The sequence below is a fragment of the Aspergillus brunneoviolaceus genome (assembly GCF_003184695.1).
Source record: "Aspergillus brunneoviolaceus CBS 621.78 unplaced genomic scaffold BO95scaffold_22, whole genome shotgun sequence".
Classification (NCBI taxonomy): Eukaryota; Fungi; Ascomycota; class Eurotiomycetes; order Eurotiales; family Aspergillaceae; genus Aspergillus; species Aspergillus brunneoviolaceus.
The window spans coordinates 241,229-268,734 of NW_020290752.1; the positions used below are offsets into that span (position 1 = coordinate 241,229).

At 52.1% G+C, this 27,506-nt stretch overlaps 8 protein-coding genes across 8 annotated transcripts; 3 read left to right on the forward strand and 5 right to left on the reverse strand.

Moving 5' to 3' along the window:
• Positions 1-318: 318 nt before the first annotated feature.
• BO95DRAFT_441370 (uncharacterized protein) lies at positions 319-2,775 on the reverse strand. The gene has a single exon (XM_025586164.1). It carries the CDS (start codon positions 2,611-2,613, stop codon positions 619-621), a length of 1,995 nt encoding a protein of 664 aa, XP_025443755.1. The 5' UTR covers positions 2,614-2,775; the 3' UTR covers positions 319-618.
• Positions 2,776-3,224: 449 nt separating this feature from the next.
• On the reverse strand, positions 3,225-5,095 carry BO95DRAFT_410463 (putative MFS polyamine transporter; the record flags this gene model as incomplete). Its single annotated transcript, XM_025584180.1, has 5 exons — positions 3,225-3,539; positions 3,603-3,657; positions 3,733-3,820; positions 3,901-4,851; positions 4,929-5,095. The coding sequence occupies 5 exons, from the start codon at positions 5,093-5,095 to the stop codon at positions 3,343-3,345; spliced, it is 1,458 nt and encodes a 485-aa protein (XP_025443756.1). The 3' UTR covers positions 3,225-3,342.
• A 2,418-nt stretch (positions 5,096-7,513) lies between these two features.
• Positions 7,514-9,306, forward strand: BO95DRAFT_86976 (putative APSES transcription factor Xbp1). The gene is made up of 5 exons (XM_025592293.1): positions 7,514-7,987; positions 8,042-8,160; positions 8,215-8,299; positions 8,359-8,626; positions 8,708-9,306. Exons 1-5 carry the CDS (start codon positions 7,657-7,659, stop codon positions 9,186-9,188), a joined length of 1,284 nt encoding a protein of 427 aa, XP_025443757.1. The 5' UTR covers positions 7,514-7,656; the 3' UTR covers positions 9,189-9,306.
• Positions 9,307-10,278: 972 nt separating this feature from the next.
• Positions 10,279-10,909, forward strand: BO95DRAFT_86990 (uncharacterized protein). Its single transcript, XM_025592294.1, has one exon. The coding sequence runs from the start codon at positions 10,447-10,449 to the stop codon at positions 10,771-10,773; it is 327 nt and encodes a 108-aa protein (XP_025443758.1). The 5' UTR covers positions 10,279-10,446; the 3' UTR covers positions 10,774-10,909.
• A 1,693-nt stretch (positions 10,910-12,602) lies between these two features.
• Positions 12,603-14,336, reverse strand: BO95DRAFT_359544 (MFS transporter; the record flags this gene model as incomplete). The annotated part of the gene is made up of 2 exons (XM_025582449.1): positions 12,603-13,055; positions 13,194-14,336. 2 exons carry the CDS (start codon positions 14,334-14,336, stop codon positions 12,603-12,605), a joined length of 1,596 nt encoding a protein of 531 aa, XP_025443759.1.
• Positions 14,337-14,898: 562 nt separating this feature from the next.
• BO95DRAFT_410467 (DNA topoisomerase 2) lies at positions 14,899-20,625 on the reverse strand. Its single transcript, XM_025584181.1, has 3 exons — positions 20,330-20,625; positions 19,931-20,266; positions 14,899-19,871 (listed from the first exon to the last, which is right to left on the reverse strand). The coding sequence occupies exons 1-3, from the start codon at positions 20,396-20,398 to the stop codon at positions 15,141-15,143; spliced, it is 5,136 nt and encodes a 1,711-aa protein (XP_025443760.1). The 5' UTR covers positions 20,399-20,625; the 3' UTR covers positions 14,899-15,140.
• Positions 20,626-22,534: 1,909 nt separating this feature from the next.
• On the forward strand, positions 22,535-25,874 carry BO95DRAFT_481016 (putative GTPase activating protein (Evi5)). The gene is made up of 4 exons (XM_025590180.1): positions 22,535-23,238; positions 23,292-23,905; positions 23,955-24,311; positions 24,361-25,874. The coding sequence occupies exons 1-4, from the start codon at positions 22,846-22,848 to the stop codon at positions 25,685-25,687; spliced, it is 2,691 nt and encodes an 896-aa protein (XP_025443761.1). The 5' UTR covers positions 22,535-22,845; the 3' UTR covers positions 25,688-25,874.
• An 88-nt stretch (positions 25,875-25,962) lies between these two features.
• BO95DRAFT_451997 (SDR family oxidoreductase) lies at positions 25,963-27,095 on the reverse strand (the record flags this gene model as incomplete). The annotated part of the gene is made up of 5 exons (XM_025588120.1): positions 25,963-26,046; positions 26,132-26,329; positions 26,451-26,831; positions 26,905-26,963; positions 27,020-27,095. The coding sequence occupies 5 exons, from the start codon at positions 27,093-27,095 to the stop codon at positions 25,963-25,965; spliced, it is 798 nt and encodes a 265-aa protein (XP_025443762.1).
• Between the last annotated feature and the right edge of the window lie 411 nt (positions 27,096-27,506).

Below are 27,506 nucleotides of genomic sequence, written 5' to 3' on the forward strand. Positions count from 1 at the left end.
TACTGGAGAGGTTCAACTGTGTTTCGGGTTCAGTCTTGGGAACCTGGCCTGACCTGGCCTGACTTGACCGGACCGCTGAAGTTGAGACTACTAGGAGTGTATGTGTTTGCACTGATTTGGTTTGGTTTGGTTTGGTTTGACATCGGCTGGGTTGGGTTGGGTTCTGATTCAGCCACCGAGGGCTGGGCTGAGCTGGCTGCTGGTTTGCGCGACATTGGGGGTCTAGACTTTTTCTGGCTTTGTTTTGGATTCGGGTGGAGTTGAGTCGGAGGGTGGTTGGGAGGTGGGAAGATGTAGATGTTGGATTGAATTGACCTGGGGAAGTGTCACTGCTATACTATACCTCTCGTGAGGATAACATTGTCTATAGTTATACTCTTTACTATCTGACATACAGTACTGGGTCCAAGTGGGGCGGGTCTAACCCATACGCACTCCACCTTTCGAACCTCTCGATGTGGGTGGGTCATCTCTCTGCGCCCTACATCCAACATCTTTTGAGGGTCTTTCCTAAATGATAGAATTCACAAGAATACTCTCGGATGCATCGGAAAAGACAAATAGTCCGACCTTCCCGGCCTCATATATCTCGGTGGGTTCGAATATTGCCCAGGTATATTACTGGTATGGATTCTGGTATGCTGGCTGCTGCGGCTCAAGATGCAAATCTTCAAATCCGTGCACGGGCGGGTCAAACTCGAACAACGGCCATTGCCAACTTTCAGTAGCAGCCAACGGCACCTGCGTATCACAATTCTGTGACTGAAAAGCATCCAGTCCAGCATCCCGTTTCAAGTTACTCAGCCACACCGGGTTGTCTGCGCACGTCTGATTCCACCCATCGTCACAGCCATACACGATCATGCGCGCATGGTCCTGCAACATCTTATCCGTGGGCACGACTTTACTCGCAAGTTGACGTGTGATATACTCCGTGAGCTCTCGTTGTATCACCGGCCAGAAATTGAGGTTCTCCTGCTCCGGAAGCTGCGCCGGTTGATCGGTCTCCCAGCTTGGCTTGAGCACGGTGATGGCAGAGGCGCTGAAAGGATTTGGCGCCAGCTGCTCCTGGCCGATCAGGTACGGCGGCATGGCGTTTTCGACGAGACGTAGCAACTCGGGTTCGAAGCCCCAATCGCCTTGCCATTCACGCATGTCGACCCCTTGCTTGTAGTGCGCCGCCAGATGATCCGCGCGGGCTGTCCAGCTGTGGAATCGAGCGTCGCAGAACCCACAGCGCGATTTGATGTCGGTAACGCTACTCTTCCACCCGCTCATGGATGCAGCGACAAACTTGACGCTGTGGACGCTGCGCAGGTGCTGGTGGAGATGATCCTTTCGGTAGAAAGTCCTTTCGAGTGGGCTCCTCTCCTGACAAATGGAGTACTCGTGAACATCCAGATGCTCCTGGTCGGGATTAGGATGTAAACAGAAAGCGCAGACATGACCGCCATCCAAGGGAACAATGGCCCCGGAGGGTGCGCACCTCCACTCGTCGAGAGGAATGTGCATTGATTTCTCGTGCCGTTGCCAGTCATACTTGGTCGAAAACGTATCCGTGCAGAATGTACACTGAAACCGCCGAGACCCGCGCGCCCGACGCGAGGCTATAGTATTGGCAGGGATGTGAAGTTTACTTCGTCGACTGTGTCGGCGACGACGGCGGTTTTGATCTTGGGATTCAGAGCGCGAGAACGAATGATAAGAATGCGCTGACGTGTTAGACAGACTCGAGGTGGACGATGCACTCGTGTCGAGGCTGCTTCCCGACGACGCCGGGAGTACGCCCCATTGCTCGACGTGAGAGGGATGGCTCGCCCAGTCGACTGAAGAAGCTGAACTGGGATTGGATGAGGTGAAGGATAGTTGAGGGCGAGGCGTAGAAGGGCGTTTCGAAAGCGCCCGAGCAATATCACTGAATGCGGCTGACTCTTCCTCTGGAGGCGAGTTTTGCCAGCGTTCTAGAGGGGTCATTGATGAGGTCATTGACGATGTGGCTGCTTGGATGAGATCGGTCCGGCGTGCAGGGGCCGAATGGGCCTTCTCTTTCTCACGGCGCCTGGTGTTAGCGAACCAATTACGTAGCTGGGTCGGTGTTAGTCCTGTTCGCAGCAGTAGCTCTCTCCTTTCCTCTTTGGATGGATAAGGATGGTCCTGATGTTGGCTCAGCCATTCCTTCAGTATACGAATCGTCTCCCGCGGGAATTTGTTGTAGTCACTGCGCTTGCGCAGTCTTCGATCGTGGTCACACATGATAGCAGCTCCTTCGCTGGCGTTAGGGTCAGCACTTGGAGCTTCTCTGTGAGTATCGCTCCACTGTTGAGACTGGGGATACGTGTGACTGCTCTCTGGTTCTGGGACGATGCAATCTTTATAACTGCTGCTGTTTGACAACAAGTCCGGCTCTAACACAGAAGAGTCTAGCAACATCTGTCTACAGGAGTCACATGGCTCTGTGATGCAGTTTGAATGGAGCGTGTTCTGGTTGACATCGTTGACATCGTTGACTGGACTATCGAAGACGTCGAGCGGTAGTGATAATTCCAGACCATGCACATCTGGCCAGTTCAGCACCAGATCGACCGGGGCGACAGTGAAATCGAGGTTCTCCATCAGCTTCGGGACGTCTCGTAGTAGGTATATCTCACTGCCTTGACAGAAGTTGATTCCAGGAGGAGGATTCGAAGCGATAGTTAGGTGGAGTGCAAGTAAGCTGCTGACCTGACTTGGAGGGCAGCCTCGGTCGGCAAAGTGTCGCCTTTTGAGGCCTCAGGCATCAACGGAGGCTTTCAAGGTTGGTGGATGGTATCTTCCAACAACAACAACAACAACAACAACAACAACAACAATTGGGGATTCCATCTGGAAAAATTTGTTTGAAAAAGTCAAAAGTTATGCTCGCATGGGTTTTGAACAAAGTTATTTGTCATCTCAATATCTAAGTATAGTACGGAAGACCATTGCGGCCACTCGGCATATAGAATTTTCCTCACTTTTGCCGGCAGATTCCTTATCTGCCGAGTGGCCGCAATGGCCTTCCGTAGTATATGCTTTGTACCAGATCTATGGTTCCGAACTTAAGGGAAGAACTTGAGTCGAACGGAAATGTCCGGGCCAGAATTCCCGGGTCGGCTGCCAGTGGTTATAGAACATTCCTGTATTCAGTCTTTAATTAAGTCTATCTTTGATTCTGCTGTAGGAGCCCTGAGAAGTCCACTCCCTACCTCCTTGAGACTCAAGGAAAATTAACCACCAAGCTCTATACAAACTCCAATTCGTCCATCCATCTATAACAACTTCAGAATATGAGATTCAATCAGAATCGGTGTGGAAAACTCTACACTACCCCGAGTATTTCTTGCCCCCGCGCAACGAAGCCCCGTACTTGAAGAGTGCCCAAGGGATTGGTAGCAGAAGGAGCGACAGGAAGGCAAAGAGACTGCCCGCCCAGTGCACGCCAAGTTTCTCGTACATCTGCACGGTAAATAGGGGGAACGTCGCGCCCAATATATATCGAATAACTCCATTGGCGGCCAGTGCTAGAAGTGGAAATCAGATGAGTCCAAGGCTGTAGAACAAAATAAAGACGGGAGGAGACTCACCCGATGCTGCAGCTCCGGCTTGATAGACATCAACAAGATAGGTGATGGTTGATAGCTAAAGACAAGAAGCTTAGGTTAGTTCCACCATTCTGCATTCACACTAGATCCAGGGTTGCGGCCTGATACTTACGAAAAGAGAAAACGCTCCCACTCCAAAAGGGATCCCTGCACAGACAAGGGCAGCCCAGTGGCCGCCGGCGTGAGCTTCCCAAGAGTACCTAAGCACATTCGGAATGCAGTTAGCAAGAATGAACCACATGGATGGTGCAGTCAAGTCTCAAGAGCTTTCGAGCCTTACCAAAATAGCCCCACCGGTAAAAGTACGCTGCCTGCCATAGCCGAGTAAAGGCGATGCTCAGGAGCGGCAACGCCTCCGCCAGCCACACGTGCCCTGACGTACAGAGTCTTGTCGAAAACCCCGAACATGAACGCTGCAAGAACATATCCGACGATCACGCTGATAAAGCTAAGTCCAATTTGCCGCCAGTTGAATCCATAATACACCGTCAAGACGTAGGAAGAGCTGGCGAAATAGCTGAAAATCATGGCGTAGGCGAACGCTGTATACAGGGTCAATGAGAACACGATGACCTCCGTAAACAAAAGCTTCACGGGCCGTCCAAGCCCCGTAGTGATGAAGTCTTGCAGGGAGGGCTTCATGGTGTCCGGCTGCTGTTGCGAATCTTCCTCTTTTCTAGAGTGATTGTTGTTCTTGTTGACCTTGCTCAAGATTCTCTCCTTCATAGTTTCCTGCATCAGAACCGCGCCAAGCCAGACCACCGCGCAGAGAATGGCCATGACCCATTGCGTCCATCTCCAGTCACTATCTTGATCCTTCAGAACATAAGCCCCGGCGAGTGGGCCCATCGTGGGCCCAAGGAAAGGACCTAGGATGAAGAGCAAGGATGCAGGACCCCCCTCTTTTTCCAGATCCCAGATATCAGCCAGCGTGCCCGCACCGATCGCAACGCCAGCAGACCCCAAAGCCCCCGCCAGCCCACGGCATACGAGTAGGGTTGCAAGATTGTTCGCGGCCCCGGCACCAGCACTGAAAGCCAACAAACAGGACGAGGTGAAGACATAGACCGGACGGCGGCCAATAGTCTCTGATAGCGGTGCTATGAATAGAGGCCCGAAGGCCAGACCAAGTGTGTATACCGTGAGCGTGAGCATGGATACAGTCCGAGATACGTTAAATCTGATCGCTATCAGATCGAGCGCGGCTTCATTGACCGATGTTCCGAACGTGCTGTTTGCCCATGGAATCAGTTCCGTTTTCCTTCCGCTTCTTTTCTGTGGGAAGTGACAAGTGACCCGCAAACTTACATCACGAAGGCCAGAATGCAAGGCACAACCGTGTGGAACAGTTTCTTCCAGATTGGCCAGTTGTGGGGGTTTCGTCTCTCGCGTGGGTCTTCCCAGGGTATCGGTTCAAAGTCTGGCTCCTGGAGAGCAGAACCCTGCAACGTTGCAAGGATATTGGGTTTGATCATTGTTCTGATCATTGTGTGCTATCCTTCGACACTGGCCCGACGAGGTGGGTAGGATGGTCGGGTTGAATTCAGCCTGGATGCAGGGCCTATGCCCATTTGTAGGGAGACAAGGTCTCTTACAGGGTATGAGGCACGGCGAGGTTGACGAGTTTGACGACGTGGGACTCGGGTGAAATTGCATGCAAAGATGTATCCTCGTCGTGCGCGTAGCCCCAGCCCCTTATAAAGACAAATGGCTCTCGTATCTTCTTCGAAGTGATACCCACTCATTTTGTCCTGTTGGGTAGTTGGATTGCCAAGGTCAGCTATTGTGAGAATAATCGCTTAGCCATATGCACTAACCTCGGTCTGGAATAGTAATCATAATTGAAATAAGCTTCAAGGAACCTGCTGGCCGTTGGAAGTACCAATGGAATGGGAGGAGTAGATTAGTGTTTATGTGATCATCTCCGATCGATGTGGGGGAGTTCCGCAGGGTGGATGAGCAAATCCGCCGCCAGGTACGGTAAGTTAGTTAACTACTCATGCTGAGTCGTGCTCATTTCTCTGAGTATGCTCCATGGGTAAATGAACTATGCGGATCTTGAAGGTTGCTAGAGGATCGAACAATAATAGAAAGATGAAGAGGCATTAGAGCAAGAGAGAGCAATTGCTCATGAAAGGGTTGCCGTTTGCTTCTAAATGAGTCACCTGTCAATGCACGCACTACCGATAGAGAAAGGGTGGAGTAAGAAAGAAGAACAAAATGACGTAACATACTACAGTTCACCAGGTGTGAAGTTCGTCCCTTCCCTACCGTGAACGGAAAAGGATTTTGAGGACCACGGAGATGATTTCCGATGATGCTGCCATCGGCTTGCCGCGAAGCTGAAAGGGAAAACCCGGGTGGATTGACAGAATTTTGGTGTCTGACATCTCTTTTGGTCAAGCGTTGGGACTCTTGTCACTTGCACTGTACTGCATGTACACTATAACAACGTTGACGGAAACCTGCACGGCAAAAAAAGGGAAGGCGAAAAAACTGGTATAGAATCCTTAATAGACGACGGGTGAAGGTGGAAAAAGAGCCCAAAAACCAGGAAGAAACAAGAAAAAACGAAAGCGAAACAGAAAAAAAGAAAAAGAAAAAGAAAAGAAGAAAACAAAAGAAAGACCACGAAGGGAGAACGATAATGCTATTCATGACCTATAATTCGTTGAATTGTTGGGCTGTTGAACTGATCATACAAAAATTGGCAACCAACGACAACTTATTATTACAGAGAGCTAAGCTAAGCCTGCTTCCAGGTAAGTTAATTTGTGGTAACTGGAGGTTAACTTACTTTCCGCACTGCAGGTGGCAGGTGCCCGCTAACTTACTGTTCCTCCTCTTAGTTAAGTTAATACCCGTGACTAACTACCTTAGTCTAGTAGTCTTCCTCCCTCCGCTTCTCCCTCCGCTTGCTCTGAGAGTGAATCCATCTCTCTCAATTTGGAATGACCTCCTTTACCTTTACGTCACAACTCTCATCCATGATCTACTCATCCATACCCTGATTCAGCCACCCCAAATAACTCCCTTCTTTGACTTTCACCTGTTTTTGGTGACCAGCGAATTGACGACCCCACCACCAGCAGCCCTCATGGTTTGCCGGAAAGACATGTCCGCCAGCATACGAGCAAAAACCAATTGTGTCTCACAAAAGCTGGGTGTTCTATCACCTTCCAGACGACTTCGTAGCTCGGAGCTCGATACTTGCGGCTCAGACGCGTTTAGCCATGTTTCAACCAGCCTTGTTACACACTGTTGATTCAAGGAAGAAATGGCTACGGCATCGTCATACTTGTCCCAGCCAATGCTGCCGGCCGGGTGTCACCCTTCGTAGGGAAAGCTTTGCTGAAGGCTGGCTTGCTACTAGCACCACAATCGATGGCTGAAGGGTTACATGCAGCCAGAAAAAGGAACAAGGATTTTGATGGAATTGGTGGCCTGAAGCTTGTTGCTGAGTGTCGGGCGGCGCCGGTCATGACGAGGTCCAGTCGCGGGTGAGACATTGGTGTCGACCTATGCTTGTCTCCCTTTCCATTGCTTCTGGGCACCAGACCTGCCCCGGAAATGACTGCTCGAGACCGTTTGGAAGGTCCAAGTCGTCACAATATGCCCGCTCCCGCGGCCACTCACCGCAAACCCAAGTCGAGTCTCTCTGATATTCCAAACCTCAGCCAGCCAATGGGATTGGAAAGAACAGCACCCCAATCTAGCCAACCATTGATTATTGTTGAAAGAAAAGTTCATTGAGTTTGGTGCATGTTTCTAGCTGAAACGGTTGTCGGTGAACTGTGTGCAGAACCAATGGCGTTTATTCCAGCCATATTCCTCAACGAACGCATCAAGTCAATGGAAAAAAGTCAGCTTGATATCCATTCCCTTCGCGCTGTTGAAGGAAGTGCCATTTCTGCTCTCCTGCTCTGTGGGATTCTCCGGCTTAAAATCTCCCACAAAGCCCCCTAGACTGCAATCTTTCCTTCCTCCATCCTCTTCCATTTCCAATTCCCACTTTAAGCCCCTCTTGAACATCTTCATGCTGCCCATAAGTGCTTTGCTTAACCCTGAGCCTGAGCCAAGTCGGACACCTTCCTCCAGTATGGCACCACTCAACCAAGCCAGCACCGTGGAGACCGTCGTCCCCAAGACAGCCTCAGCCCAGTGCAAGATGATTAGCGACGCTCTTGAATTGAGATCAGGGCCCCCCCGGGGCCCGATCAACTACCCCCCTTGCGAGTACTACGACGCGGAGCTCTCCGAGATCTACGAAAAGCATGCTATCCGCTTTACCTCCCGTACGCGCCACATTCCGTACAACCCCGCGAGGAGTGACTTCTACGAGCGAACGGGACGGAAAGAAATTGATAGTAAGTTGAGCTCTCTTATTGTAGCCACATGAGTAAGATGCTGACTATGGACAGTCTTCGGGTATGAGTTCAAGGTCCCTGGCGAGGACCAGACGATTCTCATCATATGGGACTACACCACTGGGCTCGTTCGCACGACGGGCATTTTCAAGTGCTACAAGCCCTGGGGCAAGGTACAAACACCCTCTTCCTATTCTTGTCTACATGCTAACCTTGAGATGGGATAGACTCTTCCGGCGAAAGTGCTCAACAAGAACCTTGGCCTCAAGAAGGTCTGCCACAAGCTCACGGGCGGAGTGATTGAGTCACAAGGTATTGGACTGTCCTATGCTATTGGAAGACCACCGGCTAATCAATGTTGGGGATCAAAGGATACTACATGCCATTTGGATGTGCCAAAGCCATAGCCAAGAAGTTCTGCTGGCATGTGCGGTACGCCTTCACTCCGATTTTTGGGCTTGACTTCCCCGGCCAATGTCTGCCGCCGGATCATCCCGAATATCGCCAGTGGGAGATTGACCAGCATATCATTCGCGTGGCCGCGGAGGAAGCAAGGGCGCAACGCTGCGCCGCACTTGCCTACGCCCGGCCCTATCCCAGTCCCAGTCCAGATGATGGGGATGATGATGATGATACAAGGTACGCGAAGCACACCCTCCTCTAATTTCTTTGAGTCTAGCATTCCTTTCCAGTTGTCATACTCACTTAGTTGTTACATAGTTTGGCCGGATACCTCTCATCGAACGATGATGACAACTGCCCGCCGTCTACTGCTAGCAATGGCTGGACACCGATCAATACCCCGCGAATGCAGTTGACTCCTCCGCCCTCTCCATCAAGCCAGGATCGTTCATCTCCTCAAGGCTCGCAGGGTGACGAGGCGACCAGCGGTTGGGTTTCTATTTGCCCCACAGCCCTAGCAGAGGCATTGTCCGACGCCTCCGATGCCATGGATGAAGATCCCGATGACACCGAGGTAGGAATAGCCGACAACGCTGGTGATGACCAGCGAGTTACGCTCCCACTGACAGGCGAGTACACGGAGGCAGAAGTCGAGGCTGCGTATATCATGGTGGGAATGAGCAAAGGAGGCCCAATCGACGATAATTATCCCAAAGTCTGTCCGAGATGCCACGCGGTTATCTATATGCAGGAGCTCAGGGAAGCCACCGCTCGTCGGGATGGCTGGCAGGAGAACTGAAATGACCGCTACTGCCGCATGGTCTGGTCTGCCTTGATGACTCTCTCTTCCATGCTTGTTTGCATGTTTTCTTTGTTTTGATTGCATGGCGAGGGCGTTGGACTTGGGCAATTTATCAGAATGTTGTATTGTTTTCCTTTGCTGGTTTCTCTTGCTCTGGGAGTTTTGCTCATTTTGGTTTATTTTTTCTTCTTCGGCAGGCTTTGCTTTTTTTTCTATTTGAAAAATGGAAACGTCACGAAAAAAAGGGGGGGGGGGAAGCCACTTGGGAGGAACATAATGAGGGGTAATGGCCAACCAGGGCGATCAATAGATTTTCCGATAGGTAGTTAGTTACATTTCCGCTTGTGATTAGCACATAGCGAGGAGACAATAAAGAGGGGGTGAGAAAAGACATTCCAAGTCCAAGTAAGCTTACTCAAAAAGTAGGATCGATTAGATTCTAGTGTCACATTACACGACAGACTGGCTTACATGGGGAGATAAGCTAAGTCTTTCCCTCGGGATGGACTCTCAATCAGTCAGGTCAGGTCAGATATCAAGTTCCGCCTCCCCAAGGGTGTCTATCTAGTTGAATTAGACGCCAGAGAACGCCTACCTTCTTCACTGTTAGCCTCTAAATCAGGCTTCTCAGACTTATGGTGGACTGCTACTTCCCCAAGGTTGAGCACGCAATCGCAACAGACAACAGGAGGCTTATGTTACTTAAGAGTGTGGATGCATGCATGCATGCGTCCCAAGAATCCCATCCCAGCTGATTCCTTTTGCGGCACTGACCGTTTGGGCCTTTCTACTGGCGCACCCCCACCATTGCAGATTCAGTAAAAGCGTAGGCAGTAAACGAATTGGAAATGGTTCGTCCCTCCAGACCGATCCTCAACCCTGTGGTCTACGATAGCACGCTAGAGTCCCAATTTAAGTATAATCAGGCATGGGGTTCTGCCCCTCCCCCCTCCCCCCTCCCCCCTCCACCCCTCCTCCATGAAGCAGAAGGCAGAAGGCAGAAGGCAGAAGACGAAAGACAAGCACTGCACCCAGCTTTCTGGATCTCCCCCCATCCCCTTGCAGCTACCCCTGCACCCTCCCCCCTCCACCCTTCACCCTCCTCACAAGTACCTTACCCACTATGTAGAGTGCATCCCACTACACCTAGCAATGACCTCTCCCTGCGCTTCAGCATCCAGCATCCAGAGTCCATCCCCACGACTCGAAGCCCACCAAACGAAACCCGCGAATCCTTTCATCCCCATTCCCAAGGATGACCAGGCACCTAGGTACGATGACGAAATGCCACTGCACCGCATCATCTGTCGCGTCCCGACCTCCTTCGAATCTTAGATCATCTGATTGGATAAGAGTAGCACGATGCAGGAAACCGCCTCGCAGACGTCCCGGCCAATCCAATCCCGTCAGCTCGTTCTGTCCAGCAGAGGTCTCCCACCTTAGCCCATGCCCATGCCCTGCATCCACGAAAGCTCGGCCTGGCGTGTCAGTTCCGAAGGAGGTCGATGGTCTATCGTCATCGGGGATCGAGGGTTATGCCATGCGCGCCCGGCGGGATATCCACTGCATCCTGCTGTTTTAGTCATTTGCTGCTAGTGTGAGGGTTAGCTCGCTGGGATTGGGCTTTGTTGTCAGCGTTGACCTGACCTTGACCTGACCTTGACCTTGGCCTTGCGGGCTGTTGGACCGCTTGGAGGTGGGGTGGAGTGGAATGTACGTACCTAGTAGTCTGTTGCTTCCGGAGGAAAATAAGTTTATTTTAAGCTTAAATAGCTGTACCTAGGTTGGTAGGGGTCGTTTTCGGATGAGTGGCGTCATGGCTTACTGGGTTATGGTTTAGGTAGGTAACTTATCTGATAGTACTAGGCCTGAGTGGGTTAATGGTGGTGATGGTAGTGGCGCTGCAGTCGCTTTATCTGATAGTCAAGTACTGTACATGTACGATTGCATGCAGTTGAGGATACACTGCTCTTAATTGGGTTCAGCTGTTGTTTGGGGGGGTTGATTTCAGTTGAGTTTTGGGCCATCCTTTTGGGGGAGATTGAAAAAAAAAAAAAAAAAAAAAAAAAAAAAACAAAAAGACAGTGAAGAAAAAGGAGAAAAGACAAGAAACGGAAGACATAGTGCCTCCATTTGGAATTGTTGAAATTGTTGAAATTGTTGCAGAGAAATCAGACCCATCTGCCCCCTCCCCTCCAATATTCACCTATTCCTCACCGGCATGGACGAGGAAGCCAAAAGCGAGGTCAAGGTAGGTTCAGGTTGAGTCTTGCACACACACTAGTGGTCCCCCTCCATCATGCATTCACTGTCTTCTTCCGCTGTACCCGAGCCCCATTTGGCCCCTTGTGCACACCACACCAGTATATGCTATATGCTAGACTATATGCTTCTGCCTGCAGTGCTGATGTAGTACCAAACTCCCCGAGACGCAAACCTGACTATCTGACTGGCTGACCGACCGCCAACCCCATCCACTAACCTTTAAGCTTGGGTTGTACATCGACCATGTCAAGACGCACCGGAATCATCCCCGGTAATGCGCCTCCACCTCCTACTCCCCCTTCCCTTTCCGGAACCAGGCTCCCCCATCCCAGTATAAAAGCCCCCCGTTGGTACGTAGCCCTGCCGTCTACAGCAGTAAATCCAACACGTGTAGAGCAACATTATTTTGCCACTTTGTCTACGGTCGAACAAGCTTTTCTCGGTCCAACTCGGATTTTGCAAAACCTAGATTCTGGTAACTTGCGCGGATGATCGTCCCTTCTGGGCTTTGGTTTGTTTGTTGTCGGATGAGGTTGACAGATATAGGACAGAAGTTGACATATTAATCGCCTTGTGATGCTGCGGGGTTGGTCGTCCTTTGGGGGGTTTTTTTTGTTTGTTGGGATGATGGGGGTTTAGTTCTCTTCGTGCTGGTTAGGTGCCTAGATGTTACAGTACATAGGCGTAGTATATGCAGGTGTTCCTCTTCATGTATGTCTCTAGTTTCCCAGAGGGACGGACTTAGTATCTTACCATGACCATGATCACTGTATTCGATCTGTGTATATTCGAATCCCTTCTAATTACATTATGCCATCTATCCAGATGTGTACTGTACCGATCTATCAATCTAAGTATCTAACCGATGTATCACTTTTGATGTATCCCACAAAGTCAAACCACCTCTGCCCCAAAAAGGACCGCGCAGTGAATGAGCCAGGCGCAGGCGACAAGAAGCGGCGCGAAGGCCCTCAAGCCTCCAGAGGCATGGAAAAGGCCCAGAAAGAAGCAAACGGAGATCGAGGACCGCCCCTCAGCCAACCATACCCGACCCAACCGACCAATCCCCAACCATCCACGGCCCCAGATTACTGCACCAATGCAGCTTCTTCTCTCAACAAAACCTCCACACACTGTTAATGTAACCTAAACCGCAAACCGACTCCACCCGCGGATCTTCACCCCCCACCGGTAAAACCCATACGGCACGGGGACCATCAGCGCACTGATCGCCCCCAGGATCGTCAGCGTCCAATGCACCCCCATGTTCTGGTAGAACGGCACGCCCACCACCGTCATCCCGCCGGCGGCGCAGTAGCGCGAGACGGTCATGAAGCCCAGCGCCGACGCGGCGTAGATGTCGTACGCGTCGATGACGTACATGTACGACGAGATGAAGACCGTGATGGTGCCGAAGCCGAACACGGCCGAGGCCACGATCGGCGACCACACCGACACGCTGGAGTACGAGGTCCACCCCATCCAGAACAGGCTGACGGGGATGAACGGGCTGCCGATCATGGCGAACCAGAGCCGGTTCTCGGGGCGCGGGGCGTGGTGGTGGTGAGGCTTTTCATCAGGGATGGGTTGGGGCTGTTGCTGTTGCTGTTGCTGCTGCTCGTGCGGGTTGTTCGGGTTGGGGTCGATGGGTTCGTCGTTGTCAGATGATGAGGATGACGAAGGCGCAAGAGCGGCTTGTTTGAACTCTCGCTTCGTCCAGCGGTAGATCAGTGGCACAAATAACCCCGCGAGGCAGATCCCCACGTACATCGCGACCCAGACGATGTTGGTGAGACCCTGCGAGAGGCCGTGGATGTCGGAGAAGATGTAGGTGTAGCCGTCGAAGAAGGTGAACAGCACGATGTAGATCACGGTCATATAGAGGGAAATCAGCAGAATGATGGGCTCGTGGATGGTGAGACTGAATTGTCGGATGCATGCGTTGCTGATTCTGGACAGGAGCGCGGTCTTCTGGAGATCCATGGAGGACTTGTAGCGCGGATCGCCCGTGAGGTTCCGGAGATGACGCGCCTTCCATTTGAGTAGCATGGGGCCATACGTTTCCGGCTGCAACAGAAGGATTAATGCAAAGATGAACCCTGAGAGAATCAGGATGATCCAGTTGGTCCACCGCCAGGAGAGCGTGCCCTCGCCCATGTACGATGCAATCACCGGACCGAGCACAGGCCCGCCAAACGACAAGATCGCATAGAGAGGGAAGGTGAGTGTCTTTTCCAACGGATTCCACAGATCAGCGATGGTCCCTCCGGCGCAAGTCAACGGAGGACAGCCGAACACGCCAGCCAGAAACCGAAACACGATCTGCGCCCCGATATTCGGCGCCAACCCAGAGGCCATGATGAAAATCATGAACAGGGTGAGAGACCCCGTGTACACGGCATTGCGGCCAACGACCTCGGACAGAGGACCAGACACCATGGACCCAGCGGCGAACCCAAGCAGGTACATGCCCGTTGCCAAAGAGGCAACGACATCACTGACATGGAACGCAGCGGCGTTTTGAGGCATGACCCCTGACTCAATTGACGACGCACATCCCACAGCGAACGCCAGCGCAGTCACGAGCAGGGTCGCCGAGATCCGCGCGGCGAGGCTGTAGTTGCGTGGATTGATGGGGTCGTGGTCGTGTTCCCATTCGACGAGGAGAATGGAGGAGGTGGTTCCATCGTCGTCGACAATCTCCTTCAGCTGCACGCCAGGCAATTGACTGTACTGTGGGTGCCGCTGGGTGTCGTTGCTCGTGACATCGCCGCCGATCAAATCATCGGTCTTTTCTGCTCGGGAAAAGCCCGGATACTCTTCTTCGAGCTGCCTGCGCACGGCGTGGCCGATGCGTCGATATTGAAGATAGGCCTGCATGAGAGAGTCAGTGAAACAGACGCAACCGTTGCGGGTGGGATAGAAGCACCAAAAAGCGGAATGGCCAGACGGATTGGAAAGAGAAAGGGAGTGACAAACCTTGACGACATGGACACAGTTAAAGGCAACAATGCTGATTAATGGGAAAGTGAGAAGAAATGAGAAATTGAGAGCAAAAGGTGGCTCGAGACCGGATGAACGCCGACCTCACATCCTTCCGACCCACCAGATCCACTTCTTCGATGGCCAGAGAAGGGAACTAACTCCTAACTCCTTAGACTATCCAGGAGGGGCAGTATAGTCCGCCTGTTAGAAGTGAGGGATTTGGGAGGATTTGGGAATTTGAGAGGATCCGCGGGTCACCGAAGGAACAAGACGATGACGCTGGAGGCCACACTAGCTCAGTGGGTCTGCCGGAGATCGGCCTGAAGTCCGGTCGGTCGGCGCCTGAACTTACTCGGACGAGAAGAGAATTCGAGAACTCCTTCAGGTTCGTGCTTGCAGTGTGCAGTGGCAGCCTTACGGTCCCACTACGTAGTGCTTGGAATATTGGCACTTGGCAATTTGCAGTTCTGCTTTCATTGCTTCCAACTCAAGATCCCCCCAATTATAAACAAAAACGCCCGCAGGACATCTCTCCCTTTGCAATTTATGAACACATCCTATTAATAGACAAAGAATATAGATCCTGTGATGAAGAGAAGTAGGAAAGAAACACAATGAAAAAATGACGGGGCCAGGGCTTCCCATGGACGCTCAGCATCGAAAGATCCCTTCTAAATTTCCATCAATTCCATCACTCACTCACTCGCTGTCTTCAAAGTCATCTCCCGAGTCATTGCCCCCTCCACCAATATCATCGCTATCATCATCATCGTCAATCACATAGGTCTTCTTCTTCGTGGTGGCCGTGCGTCGCGAAGGCCGACTGACGGGAGCCGCCGGCGAATCCAAAATGTCATTGGCCATGGCATCGATGTCATCGTCGGACAGATCATCCGCCAGCTGCTTCTTCTTCGCCGCGGCGCTGGTCTTCGCCTGCTTCGAAGCATAGGCCTTCGCAGCTGGAGACAGGGTGGTCTGCTTTGTAGGTGCTGCAGCCGCAGTCTTGGTGGTGGCATCCTTCTTCGGGCGACCACGCGTCTTGGCGGCCGGTTTAGCAGCAGTTGAAGCAGCAGCCTTACCCTTGGCGGCCGGCTTCGCCTTAGTGACCGCTGGCTTCACAGGCTCATCCTCATCGCTATCATCCAACAGAGTAGCCGGTTCCTTGGACTTCACCTGAAGGGACCGCCGGGGAGAGCCCTGGGGCACCAACTTGCTGTAGTCGGTCTCGTCCGCATCGAAGTCAGGAGAGGCCTTGGATGGCTTGGTGCTGGTCTGCAGTCCCGAGCGGCTGCCAGGCCCAGACTGCTCTGAGAAGAGCTCGAGAGAATTCGACGTAGACCCGCCCGCGGTGCCACCAATTCCCTTCACCATCTTGCTCACGTCTCCCAACAAGTCATCTCCGTTGTCACTGTCTGAATCACTCAGGGCATACTTAGTTGCCTTGCGAGCCGCCCGCGCAGGTTTAGGGGAGGGCTTGGCAGCCTCAGAGGCCTGTGCTTTGGCGATTTCGAGGAAGGCATCGTCATCGAGGTCGTCATCGTCTGCAGGCTTCGACTTGGGCTTCCGTCCACGCTTGGGAGCTTCTTTGACTTCGGAGCTTTCAGGGTCCTCAGACTTTACCTTAGTAGAGGCCTTGGAAGTAGCTCGACTCTTCTTGGGCAAGATCTCAATGTCTGAATCACCCGACACTGGTTCTTCTTTCTGGACAGGTTCGGGTTTCGACGATCCACCTCGGTTCTTCTTAGGAAGGACTTCCAAGAAATCGTCGTCGGAGTCATCGTCGATCGGCTTCGCAGCGGGCTTGGTAGGAGACTTGCTTAGGAAATTGTGCAGTGTCCCCTTCGGTGCAGCCTTCTTCGCAGCAGCCTTCTTGGGCTTCGGCGCAGCAAAGTCTTCATCATCGGGGTCCTCATCCAGGGCGGCCTTACGCTTCCGACCGACAGGTCCACGAGCGGCAGTCATCAACTTGGAGGAGGCACGACGACCCATCTGCATGACCTTGCGCTCGCGACGGGCTTCGTCATCCAGCTGGAATCGCCACTCATTGATGAAGTCATCCAGGTCCTGTCTCCAGATGTCTTCCTTGGACAGCTTGATCAAGGCGTCGACCTCCATCTCCTTGTCGCCAATTTGTTTGCGGAGCTTCTCCACGCGCTCCTGCGTCAAGGACCAGATAGCCATACCCAGCAAGTAGTCGTAGGCATTGGAGAGGTTGTTGGTGTCCTCCTTTTCGTTGGCCGACTCCTCCTCTTCATCCTCGAGAGCTGGCTCAGTCTCGCCTGCCTTGACGGCTTGAGCGACCTTGGGGAACGGCTTAAAACCCTTGTCTTTCAATTCAAGAACAAGGACGGCCTTCTTCTTCTTTGAAACGACCAGATCCCCGTCAATAATCATCTGAACGAAGCGCGCCTGGTTGCTGAGCTTGTCCAAGTCTTTTTGCAGTTCTGAGAGCTGGTGTTGCTTGCGTCGCTCGTAGAACTTCAGACGGAGCGCATAGAACTCCTTAAGGATGTCATCGACTGTAGCATACTTCGTGATCCGCCCTTCGGGATCGAAAGCGACCAGGTTGGTGGTGGCGATAGTCTTTGTAAGCTTAAACTTCTCCTCCAATCCTTCGGACAATGCAGTCTTCATGTTCTTTTCGTCCAGCTGAATGACGAAATGAACCTTGGTGTGAGTGTTGTAGTCTTTGTAGTCCTTGATGAAAGAGGGCGTCTTCTCAGCCTTGATGATGTCTTCAAGCTTGTCCTTGAAGTCCTGTGTCCAGGTACGGATAGGAAGTTCGGTAATCTCGACTTCCTTCTCCCCGGTCTCCTTGATGACACCACTAAACTTGAACCGATCGCCGCCAATGTCGGTAACTTCACCAGTGAAGCCTCGGAACCAAGGTTGCATAGGCTTGGTGGGTTCACCGTCCATCATTCGTTTCAGGTTGTCCACAATATCCTCTGGGTTGTAGTTGGGAATAGAAGAACTCCAACCTGTGCCGATACCATCAGCACCGTTGATGAGAATCATGGGAACAACGGGTACGTAGGTCTCCGGCTCAATCGTAGCTCCGTCATCCACGTTGTAGGTCAGAAGAGGTTCGTCCGCTTGGTGGAAGACACGACGAGCAAACGGAGAGAGTCGAGTGTAGATATAACGCGCGCTAGCACAGTCAGATCCACCCTGAAGACGACTACCGAAGTTACCGCTAGGCTCCAAGACATTCAAGTTGTTGGAACCAACGAAGGTCTGCGCTAGACCGACAATGGTCTGTTGCAGTGAAACATCACCGTGATGGTACGCGGTCATACCCGAAACGTGACCAGCAAGCTCGACAACCTTCATGTCCTTCTTCAAGTTGCGACGGAAGCAAGTGTACAAGACCTTGCGCTGACCAGGCTTAAGACCATCAACAACTGAAGGAATAGACCGGACGTTATCCGCCATACTGAACAAGATAAGCTCCTTGTTGATGAAGTCGGTATATGTGATCTTGGACACGGAGTGGTCGAGGAACGTTCCAGGCTTGAATTGACGAAGCCATTCCTTTCGCTCATCCGCCTTCTTCTTAGAAAAGGCGAGTTCGATCAGCCCAGCCTCATTATCCTGCAGTGTGTGGAATTCCTTCAAGTGACGATCGAGATCACGGAAGTAGACCTGGGCATCTTCAGTGGTGCTGGTACCCAGACCCTTGTAGTACTTGTGCTCCCAGCCGCGTTCGTGTTTGTGCTCCTCCTTCCACACCTCATATTCTGGCATGGTGAAGAAGGACCGTTGCTTGGTGGGATTCTTGGGGTCACCCTTCCACACCTTGACAATGGGAGTAATGAACTCGATCAGGAACTCAGGAATCTTTAGCAAACTGGGGAATTGGGCTTGGAGGAAGTTGATGAGCAACCCCTTGATGTGACTACCGTCGTGATCCTGATCCGTCATGATCATCAAGTGACCATAGCGAAGACCGCGGGTGTCCGTGTATTCCTTCTTGTGTTGAAGACCAATGAAGTTCTTGATGTTCTGGATCTCTGCATTTTTCGAGATCTGATCAAAAGACGCATCACGCACGTTGAGCAGCTTTCCTCGAAGCGGGAACACACCGAACAGGTCAGGGCCAACAACTGATCGTCCAGCCACAGCCAGACCTTTAGCTGATTCACCCTCAGTCAAGATCAGGGTGCAGTGATGACCGTCCTTAGTACCAGCCTTGTTGGCATCCGTCAATTTGGGGTTGTTCATGCGGCTGCGCCGGCCACCGTCCGTCTTCTTCAGCATCTGATCGGCCTTTTGCTGGGCAAAATGCAAGATGTTGTTCATCACCTCTGTCTTCAGAACCTTTTTGTAAAAGTCGTCATCGAGAACGCATTTGCTACCGAATTGGGATGTTTTGGTCGTGAGTTGTTCTTTGGTCTGGGAGGTGAACGCCGGGTTGACAATCAGGGCGTTGACGAAGATGAAGATGTGGTTGCGGATTTGGGCTGGCTTCAGCGTGGCGCCATTCTTGTTCTTCTTCTTGACAGTCTCGGCGAGCTTACTACAAATCTGATCCGCGATGTAGTTCACGTGTGTCCCTCCTTGGGTAGTTGCGATGGAGTTGACAAAGGACACCTGCTGGAAGGAGCCATCAGAGACCGCAAAACCGACCTCCCATCGAGGGTCCGGGCTGCAGGTGATGATTTCATCTTTGGCTCCCGCGCCCTCCTCGCCGCGCTCCCTCCTAATAGCCTTGGTGTACATTTCCATGTACTTCTTGAAATTCCGTACGGGAACGCGGGTACCGTTCAGCTTAACGGCCACCTTCGCTGTTCCAGCCAAGTCATAAACACGACGTTTGACAAGCGCCTCGAAATCATCGTCAATGCCCGTCATTCCGAACTTGGCGAAGTCAGGCTTGAATGTGACCTTGGTGTAGTCTTCTCCCTTCGCATCGGTGATTTTAGGCTTTCCACAATTCAACATGTTGTTAGTCCAGATCTGCTTATACCTCTTCTTTTGGCGTGAGTCCTGTGTTTCCAGTACGAACTCGGTGGAGAACACGTTACAGAGCTTAGCACCATAACCGTTCCGGCCACCCGTGACCTTCTGTTGCTCGTCGTTGTAATTAGACGAGGTCAAGAGGTTACCGAAGATGAGCTGCGGAATGTACATATCCTCGGTTTTGTGCCATTCGATGGGAATACCGTTGCCGTTGTTCCACACGCTAATCTCGCCGGCTTCCCGGTTGACCGTCACGCGAATCTCATCCATGCTTTGGTCATTTTGTTTGTTGTCGGCGGCGTTGACGACGATTTCGTCGAAGATCTTGTAGAGACCTGGAACAAACGAGACCTCGCGGAATTCCATACCATCCGTTTCCGAGTTGTAAACCCACATCATCTGTTCTGTGCGTTCAACGGATCCGACGTATGTATCCGGACGTTTGAGGATATGCTCGCGCGGATCAAGCTAGAAAACTAAGTATCAGCTGCGCTGCTTCTTCTCCAGTAGACATCATCAAGTCTTACCCTCTGGAACTTTTCGGATGCGTCCATGGCGACATCATCACCAGCGGAGTCAGCCTTTCCAAATGACTCGTTCTCAACGTCGGCAAGAGGCTTGCTGCCTCCCTTCTTCAAAGCGGCCGGAGCCTTCTTGGCCTTCTTAGGAGGGGTGTGAGACATGATAGAGTCGATATCGGAAAGGGGGTCGGCGTCGTCCATTTCATCGTCGCTGTCGGGCTTGGTCCGCTTCTTGGGTGCTGCTTTGGATGCAGACTTTGCCGTCAACTTGGTTTGGGTTAGTTTCTTAGGCGCTGCCTTTGAAGCTGCCGCTTTTTTGGGCGCCGCCTTGGCTTTGGGTTTCTGTACCGTTCACGCAACGATTAGTATTTGTCGAATGAAAGCTTGGGACAGATTGCAGCATACAGGAGCTGGCTCGGGGGCGAAGTCGGATCCATCGTCCTCGAAGACGGACTCCACCATGGAATCGTCCATTGTGGGTTGAATACGCTCGGGGCGCGTGTAAAAGAGTGAACGAGGGGAAAGGAGGGCAAAGAGTGACAAGACAGGAGAAACGAAGAAGATTAGTTAGTGTGAAATCGACCTCGCCGGTGGAGGCTATCTGATATACAAGAGGGGATAGTCGGGTGTTGTATGAAGGTGTAACCTGTCCCCCCGCTGGTTACCTTTGTTGTCGGCCGTGTTTAGTAGTTTTGTCGTCGTTCTTTGTTGACGCGCTGTTGCGACTGAGCGGCGATTCAAAGAAACTGAACAGCGACCGGCGCGGATCAAGGTTGGTCCGCCCCACGAGTGGCGCAGGCTTCACCCGAAAGAGTAAATCCCAAACACTCGGGCCTAAAGCGGAAGGTACGACCAAAACATGCAAGGACCATTGGCTCAGGCGCGGGGGAGGGGAAACAAACTCGTCATTGACTTTTGACCGTTGGTTATTCTTAGCACAAAGCGAGGATTCGGGAGTGGCATCATGCTTTGTATTGTTATTATCTATTGAAGAGTGCCACGCGAGATTCGATCTCTTTCTCTTCTTGAAGGTTGATTTTCCTTGAACTACAGCTGGCAGCTCGGGGCTGGAGTGAGTCACCCTGGACAACCACCACCCGCTACTACATACATACACATAGTCATACTATAGTTCCAGCAGACTATCCCCTTGCTGAATTCAATCAACTCTACCTTAGTATATGCTCACTTATATGTGAGATAAGTTCTATAGTGATACCTGGAGTCTGGGGATTTAAATGGTTCTGGTGGATTCTTGACATGTTGACGAGCAAGGACTCGTTATCTCGCGGGTACTGTGCTGAGTGGCCCCCGCGGCCAAAATATGTGTTGACCTTTGCTTCAGTCGATGTCTTGAGTCATTGCTTTTCTACGATGTGCAGTGACTTCACTTGACTAGCCATCATACAGTCCAAGTTACAGCATTGCAGAGTGGACCTTGAATAGTCTATTAACAGACACAGCATTTTGTGAGTCGTGACACCAAGCTTGCTTGGTCTTGCCACCATACTCTTCTTGGTTCTGGCCCGAATCACCCGCAGGCCTTCTAGAATCCGTGGACGTTTCGGACCCTGACAAGAGCTCGGCAGTAACGTACTGTAACCAGCCTTAGAGCAAGGCCGCCAAGGCCAATCATACCACTCAGCTTCCAGCAATCCTCCAACCAAAGTGCTATGTTATATTCGCTCGGGCACTTGAAACGCGTCAGGCCATGTTTGAAAATTACATTCAGGGGCAGTTTCTTCCAGTCCTTTCCGTCAGCATCATGTGGAATGCACACCAACATACTAACTTCATAGGTACGGAAATCCTTGGAGAATAAGTAGCCAACCTGCTGCGGTCGATGTCGCAGTCGAGTGTTTGATGTTGGATTGGGCCCTCTTGTCGAATCATCGGTGTCTATGCGTCCCCTGTTCCCTTTTTCTGCCCGTCATCTGCAGTGCTAGCGAACCCATAGTGGATCGATCGCTCAGGTGATGATACTGAGTAAGTCTGCAGTCGTACGGGTCTTGGAAATTGGATCGACCGGCTGCCGAATAAATTGGTGGGAACCTGGAAGAGCGTCATACAAGATAATAATAATTAATAAGGCGAAAATTGTTCATAGCTAACTAGTGTCCGTTCGACCAAAGAACGGAGTTCCGGGTTAGATCAGGCAATTTCCATGGTTCACAATGCGGACAGATATCAGACATCAGATTCCCATCGTTCGCGACATCTAGACAATTTGTGCATAGTACAGAGACACTGTAGAATGGAGGTAACCGAGCAAGCAACCGGAGTACTTCGTTGTCTAGCTGTTTGTTGGCGATAGGGTGATTATTGGCAAGCGATCGACGGGGCGAGGCTCGGTGGATGCCCTCAAAAACCGACGGCGGCCCCTGAGCAAATGGTAGACTAGAAGAGGGAGGAGGGGGGGAGGGGAGAAGAGGAGGCAAGAGTGTCAGCGTTGCTAGTGGCCGACACTAACACTAAACCATTTCATCGCGACTCACTCTCTTGCTCACTTGATTCCCCAATTCTCGACCCTGAAACCTCCCCTCCTCTCTTCTCACCCCCCAAAATAACGCCGCCTCCCTTTCTCTTCTTCTTTCCCCCCCCCCTCTGGCCTTCCCTTTCCCATCATTTATCTGACCCCCGTTCAGATCACCCAAACGACGAGCACAGGCGGTGATCACCTCTACTGACGGAGCAGAAGCGCCAATTCGACCCACGCAAGATATGCTGTCGCCATTGACGGCCCCTCTCCCGACTGCTCATCTTCCTTATCGCGTCTCGCTCTCGAATTAACCCCACCGTTCTTGTCGCGCTCATCAACAACCCCCCTCGCCCTATCAGCACCCCTGACGGCTAGATCTTTTCGAGGAATGTGCCAGCGGACTGCTTGAACGACATCCACCATCGCAATTTGAACAATCATAATGGCCTCAGAAAGCTCCGATAACACTCCATCGCACGTCCATTCGGACTCGACAAACACTGTGTCGCATGACACCGACTCAATGGTCACCGTACCATTGACTTCCAATTCAGAAGACACACAACCCGACTGGCGGACACTGAATATTCCTCCCACACCGATCGACATAATTACTCCGACAAGCGGGAACTCAAGCGACGAAGAGACTGACGCAAGAACCACACCGATTCAAGACCCACAAACATTCGAGTTACAGCCAGTTGCATACCGCGATGATTCCAGCTCGACTCGATCCCGCCGCAGTAGTGGGGAACATGATCGACAAGATGCGGTGGATTGGGAGGAATTGGAGAAGACGGAAGAACAGGAGCCCCGTTGTGAAGGATCAGACGAGGTATGTCTTTCAGAATGCGCTGTGGGAGTCACTCACAGACTGACATGGGCCAGTCAACCGCTCTGCTTTTAGCACGTCTTGAACAGGAGAACAATGCCCTGGCGACCAATCCCAAATCGGGTCTACCAAAGAAGACTCATGCACAGCAAGTGTCGCAAAGACCGTCTCGATCTCAGTCCCTGCATCAGATCAAGCGCCTGATCGACGAGGACCCCCGGTCGTCCCTCCGATACTCGCAACTACCACCTCCGCCTATGACTGAGTTGGAATTCTGGGCAGCCTTGGTCGCGGACTATCCACAGACAGCCCAGCGCCTTCCAACCTTGACCTCGAACAAGATTAGAAGCGGTGTTCCTCCCCCACTCCGCGGCGTCGTGTGGCCCAGCTTGGCTGGTGCTCGAGACTCGACCTTGTTATCAGAATATCAGAGGCTCTGTGGCGAAACAAGTCCGTATGAAGGGTTGATCGGCAAGGATATAGGGCGTAGCTTCCCCAATGTGGAGATGTTTCGTGACCCCAATGGTGAAGGACAGCAGATGCTGGGTCGGGTTTTGAAATGTTTCAGTCTCTACGACACGAAGATCGGCTACTGCCAAGGGCTAGGCTTTGTCGTTGGTCCCTTGCTTATGCACATGACGGATGCAGAAGCATTCTGCGTGCTTGTGCGGTAAGTACTCCACCACACGGAAATCTAGCTTCAATACTAATGGCTCCAGGTTAATGGATCATTATGACTTGCGGACTTGCTACCTCCCAGACCTCTCGGGCCTTCATCTTCGAGTGTATCAGTTCCAGAACCTCTTGTCTCGGTTACGACCGGGATTATTTGCACACTTGGAGGCGCTCAACGTGGAGCCTGTCTATGTGTCGCAGTGGTTCTTATCATTTTTCGCAGTCGCATGCCCTCTTCCAATGCTTCTTCGCATTTACGATGTGATCTTTCTCGAGGGAGCTTGCGAGACCTTGATGCGCGTGGCTCTGTCACTCATGACGCGGAACGAAAAGAAGATAATGGCTTGCGCCGAGTTTGAGGACGTCATGCAGCTTCTGTTGTCGAGAAGTCTCTGGGATACGTATGTGAATTGTCATGAATACTTGGAAGTTTCAACTAATGATATACAGTTACGCTTGCCATGCAGATGAATTCGTTAACGACTTCGTCTCACTCACGTCGCTGGTTACGAAAGAAAGTCTCCAAGCCTTAGAAGCCAGCTACAATCAATCCCAGGGTGTGCCGACCGGTATCTCTTTTCCCCAGATGCAAGCAACGGCCTCACGCTTCCTGGGGCGGCTCTGGGCCGGCTCTTCCCACAACTCCACCAAGTCGGTTAATCTCAACCCTAACGCCGCTAGCGCGGCTATCCGGCGATCGGCGTCTAAACAAAGCATGACATCCACACTTAACTCGGTCGAATCGATATCCGATGCCAGCACAGCACCGACAGAGCTATCGACGGACGTACCGAAGCCGCGCGCAAAATCTGCAATGTCGCAACATAAAGATCGTGATCTCCATACCCAGATCGAGGATCTCTTGATGGCTCTGAGCGATCTCCAGCGCCAACATGCGGATCTCACACGTGAGCTGCAGCAAGAGCGAGAGGAACGCGAGGAAGACCAAGCGCTGGCCAAGTCAATGCTGCAGTACATCAAACAAACCAGCGATGAGCCTCCAATGGACCTGGTCCATAAGGCAGACGCACGCTTCGCCACGGTAGAATCTGCCAAGCATGTTCCGATGGATCAGACCAAGCAACAACTTCGTGATGACCTCAAGCGATGGAAGGAGATGCATGCCACGGAGGCCAGTCGGTGCTCAGGCCTGACCCGGCGTATTGACGAGATTGACAAAGACAATTCGTCATTGCGGGAGCAGCTCCGCGAAGCCCGTGGCCGCATCCAAGATAGCTATCGGGAGCGACAGCGTCTGGAACGCATGGTGCGCGAGCTGCGGACTGTCAAGACCCGCAATTCGGATACTCCGCCGGAATCATATGGATCTCCCACGAGCGACACAAGCGAAGGATATACGAGTACGGGTCTGCGAGAACTCAAACTGGTACGTACGAATTCGCAGAAGAGCCAGAAGAGCACAACATTCAACAAGCGGTCGAGCAGCTTGGGGCTGCAATCAGTCCTGGCGACGGAAAACAACAAGCCGGCCGCGGAAGATGCATTGCTTTTGGAACTGGTGAATGCAAAGACAGCCGAGGCAGTGGCACGCCAGGAACTCGAGGAGGTCAAGGGAGCGCTCGACGCACTGCGCAAGGTGGTTTCGCGAAATGGCCAAAACACAGAAGCTCGACTCTCGTTCCTGGGCCGGTCATCATCTAGTCTGGGTATACCTTTATCCAAAGCACCCGCAGAGCCTGCCAATGGGGGCGGGCTCTTCAGTGGCTGGGGACGACGAGCGGTGTCAACAAGCAATGAGACTTTTGATGGTCGGTAGGGAATTGAGAATTAAGAATACACCTGGAACTTCGGACTATGTATGTGCTTGATGCGGGACTATATCACGAGGTGTTTCAGATTGGTGTAGACGAGATTCGGTGTCGGACTGTTATGATATCCATGTATACGTATATTTGTATAGCTAGACTAGAGTTGTTGCATCCTCTTACCTTAATTTCATGACCAAGAGAAAACCAAAAAAAAAGAAGATGATGAGATAGTATAATACCTGAGCCATACATCCTCGCTTCTCTTCCGGCTCCGTTGGATGCATCATGGAAGCGTATACCCTCCATCAATCACAAGATTCGCCCCAGTCATATAACTCGATGCATCCGACGCGCAGAACACATACGCCTAACCAACCCCAACGAATCCTGTCAGCATCTGCATTTGCTTCAAGGTTCTACAAGACGCATCCAAAAAGGGCAAAAGAGCTTACCCCCTTCAACTCATAAGCGTCCGCCATCCGCTGCGCCGGGATCATACCAAACCACTTCTCCCGCCATTCCTGCGGATGGATGTCCAAGATATCCGTCTCGATGAACCCGGGCGAGATGCAATTCACACGACAGAAATCCACCCACTCGACGGCCAGGCATTTGGCCAGTTGCACGACGCCCGCTTTGGAAGCATTATACTAGCCCGGTCCCAACGAAGACATATTCATCAGCGCAGCCCTTGGATCGCCCATTTCCCAAGCTGCGGTCCAGCTCACTCCGATCTCATCACAGGAAGACTCTGGGGAAGGAAGAACATACAGCAGCCTGCCTCTGCGGCACATTAACCAGCGTCGCGCTGACCGACGCCGTGAAGATGACATTCCCATGGCCCTGGGCCTTGAAGATCCGCGCGGCGGCCTGGGCGGTCCAGAAGGCGCCGTCGAGGTTGACCTTCATGATCTCGTGCCATTGGGCAGGCGTGTACTCATCCGCCGGGACGTTGGAGACAATCCCCGAGTTCACCACGATGATGTCGAGCCGCGAGAAGTCGGTGGCGATCTGTTGGATGGTGGCGGCAATGGAGGCTTGGTCGGAGACGTCGGCGCGGTAGGCGCTGGCTTTGATGTTGTGGGCGGAGGCCAGGGTCGATGCGAGGGTCGTTGCGGTTTCCGGGGAGGAGCTGTTGTAGATTATTGCGATCTTTTTTTGGGGGGAATGAGATTGTTAGCGGGCGGGATGGTGTTGGGTTTGGAAGGGGGTGGAGGCGGCTCACGTCGGCTCCTGCTTCTGCTAGGGCTGTCGAGACTTCCAGGCCGATGCCGCGGGCGCCGCCTGTTGTTTGGTTGGTGAGAGAGAGGTGGATGGTTGGGATGGAGATACTGTTGTACCTGTGATGGCGGCGACTTTGCCGGTTAGGTCGAAGGATTTGAGGACAGTTTTGTTTTCGGGCTTGGCGAGGACCATCTTGGGTGGTTGGACGATGGTTTGTTGTAAAAGGGAAGTGGTAGAAGTAAAGTAGAGCTTGGGTGGGGATCGTGGGGTAGTTTCTATAGAGTGTGAAGGTGAGGGTGGAGAGGATCGAAATACCCCGCCTGTCGGAGGCTCTCCGAGCTCTCCGAGCTCTTCTCTCTCTCCGCCTCCCCTTCGCTGTCTGAATCTTTAACCCGATACGTCCATTTTCGATCAGTGTCTATTAATGTTGTATCTGAAGATATTCTTGATCTCTTTGATAAGAATCATTTGCTGACAGTCCTGGTATAGTTGACAGGAAGCCAGTCGGAGCTATCGCAAAGGACGCAGCGAAGACCATCACTCCCACCACAACAAGCGAAAAGAAGGCCCCTCAATTATCACACATAACGCAGAGCCTGGTGC

Bases quoted from the DNA above. Each gene is read 5' to 3' on its own strand.
- BO95DRAFT_410467 (XM_025584181.1), bottom strand. From the start codon at position 20,398: ATGGACGATTCCATGGTGGAGTCCGTCTTCGAGGACGATGGATCCGAC. The intron at 20,267-20,329 runs GTATGCTGCAAT...TGAACGGTACAG, and splicing joins TCGCCCCCGAGCCAGCTCCT to AAACCCAAAGCCAAGGCGGC. The intron at 19,872-19,930 runs GTAAGACTTGAT...TTAGTTTTCTAG, and splicing joins CATCCGAAAAGTTCCAGAGG to CTTGATCCGCGCGAGCATAT.
- BO95DRAFT_441370 (XM_025586164.1), bottom strand. From the start codon at position 2,613: ATGGAGAACCTCGATTTCACTGTCGCCCCGGTCGATCTGGTGCTGAAC.
- BO95DRAFT_86990 (XM_025592294.1), top strand. From the start codon at position 10,447: ATGACCAGGCACCTAGGTACGATGACGAAATGCCACTGCACCGCATCA.
- BO95DRAFT_86976 (XM_025592293.1), top strand. From the start codon at position 7,657: ATGCTGCCCATAAGTGCTTTGCTTAACCCTGAGCCTGAGCCAAGTCGG. The intron at 7,988-8,041 runs GTAAGTTGAGCT...GACTATGGACAG, and splicing joins GGGACGGAAAGAAATTGATA to TCTTCGGGTATGAGTTCAAG. The intron at 8,161-8,214 runs GTACAAACACCC...GAGATGGGATAG, and splicing joins GCTACAAGCCCTGGGGCAAG to ACTCTTCCGGCGAAAGTGCT.
- BO95DRAFT_481016 (XM_025590180.1), top strand. From the start codon at position 22,846: ATGGCCTCAGAAAGCTCCGATAACACTCCATCGCACGTCCATTCGGAC. The intron at 23,906-23,954 runs GTAAGTACTCCA...TAATGGCTCCAG, and splicing joins GCATTCTGCGTGCTTGTGCG to GTTAATGGATCATTATGACT. The intron at 24,312-24,360 runs GTATGTGAATTG...AATGATATACAG, and splicing joins TCGAGAAGTCTCTGGGATAC to TTACGCTTGCCATGCAGATG.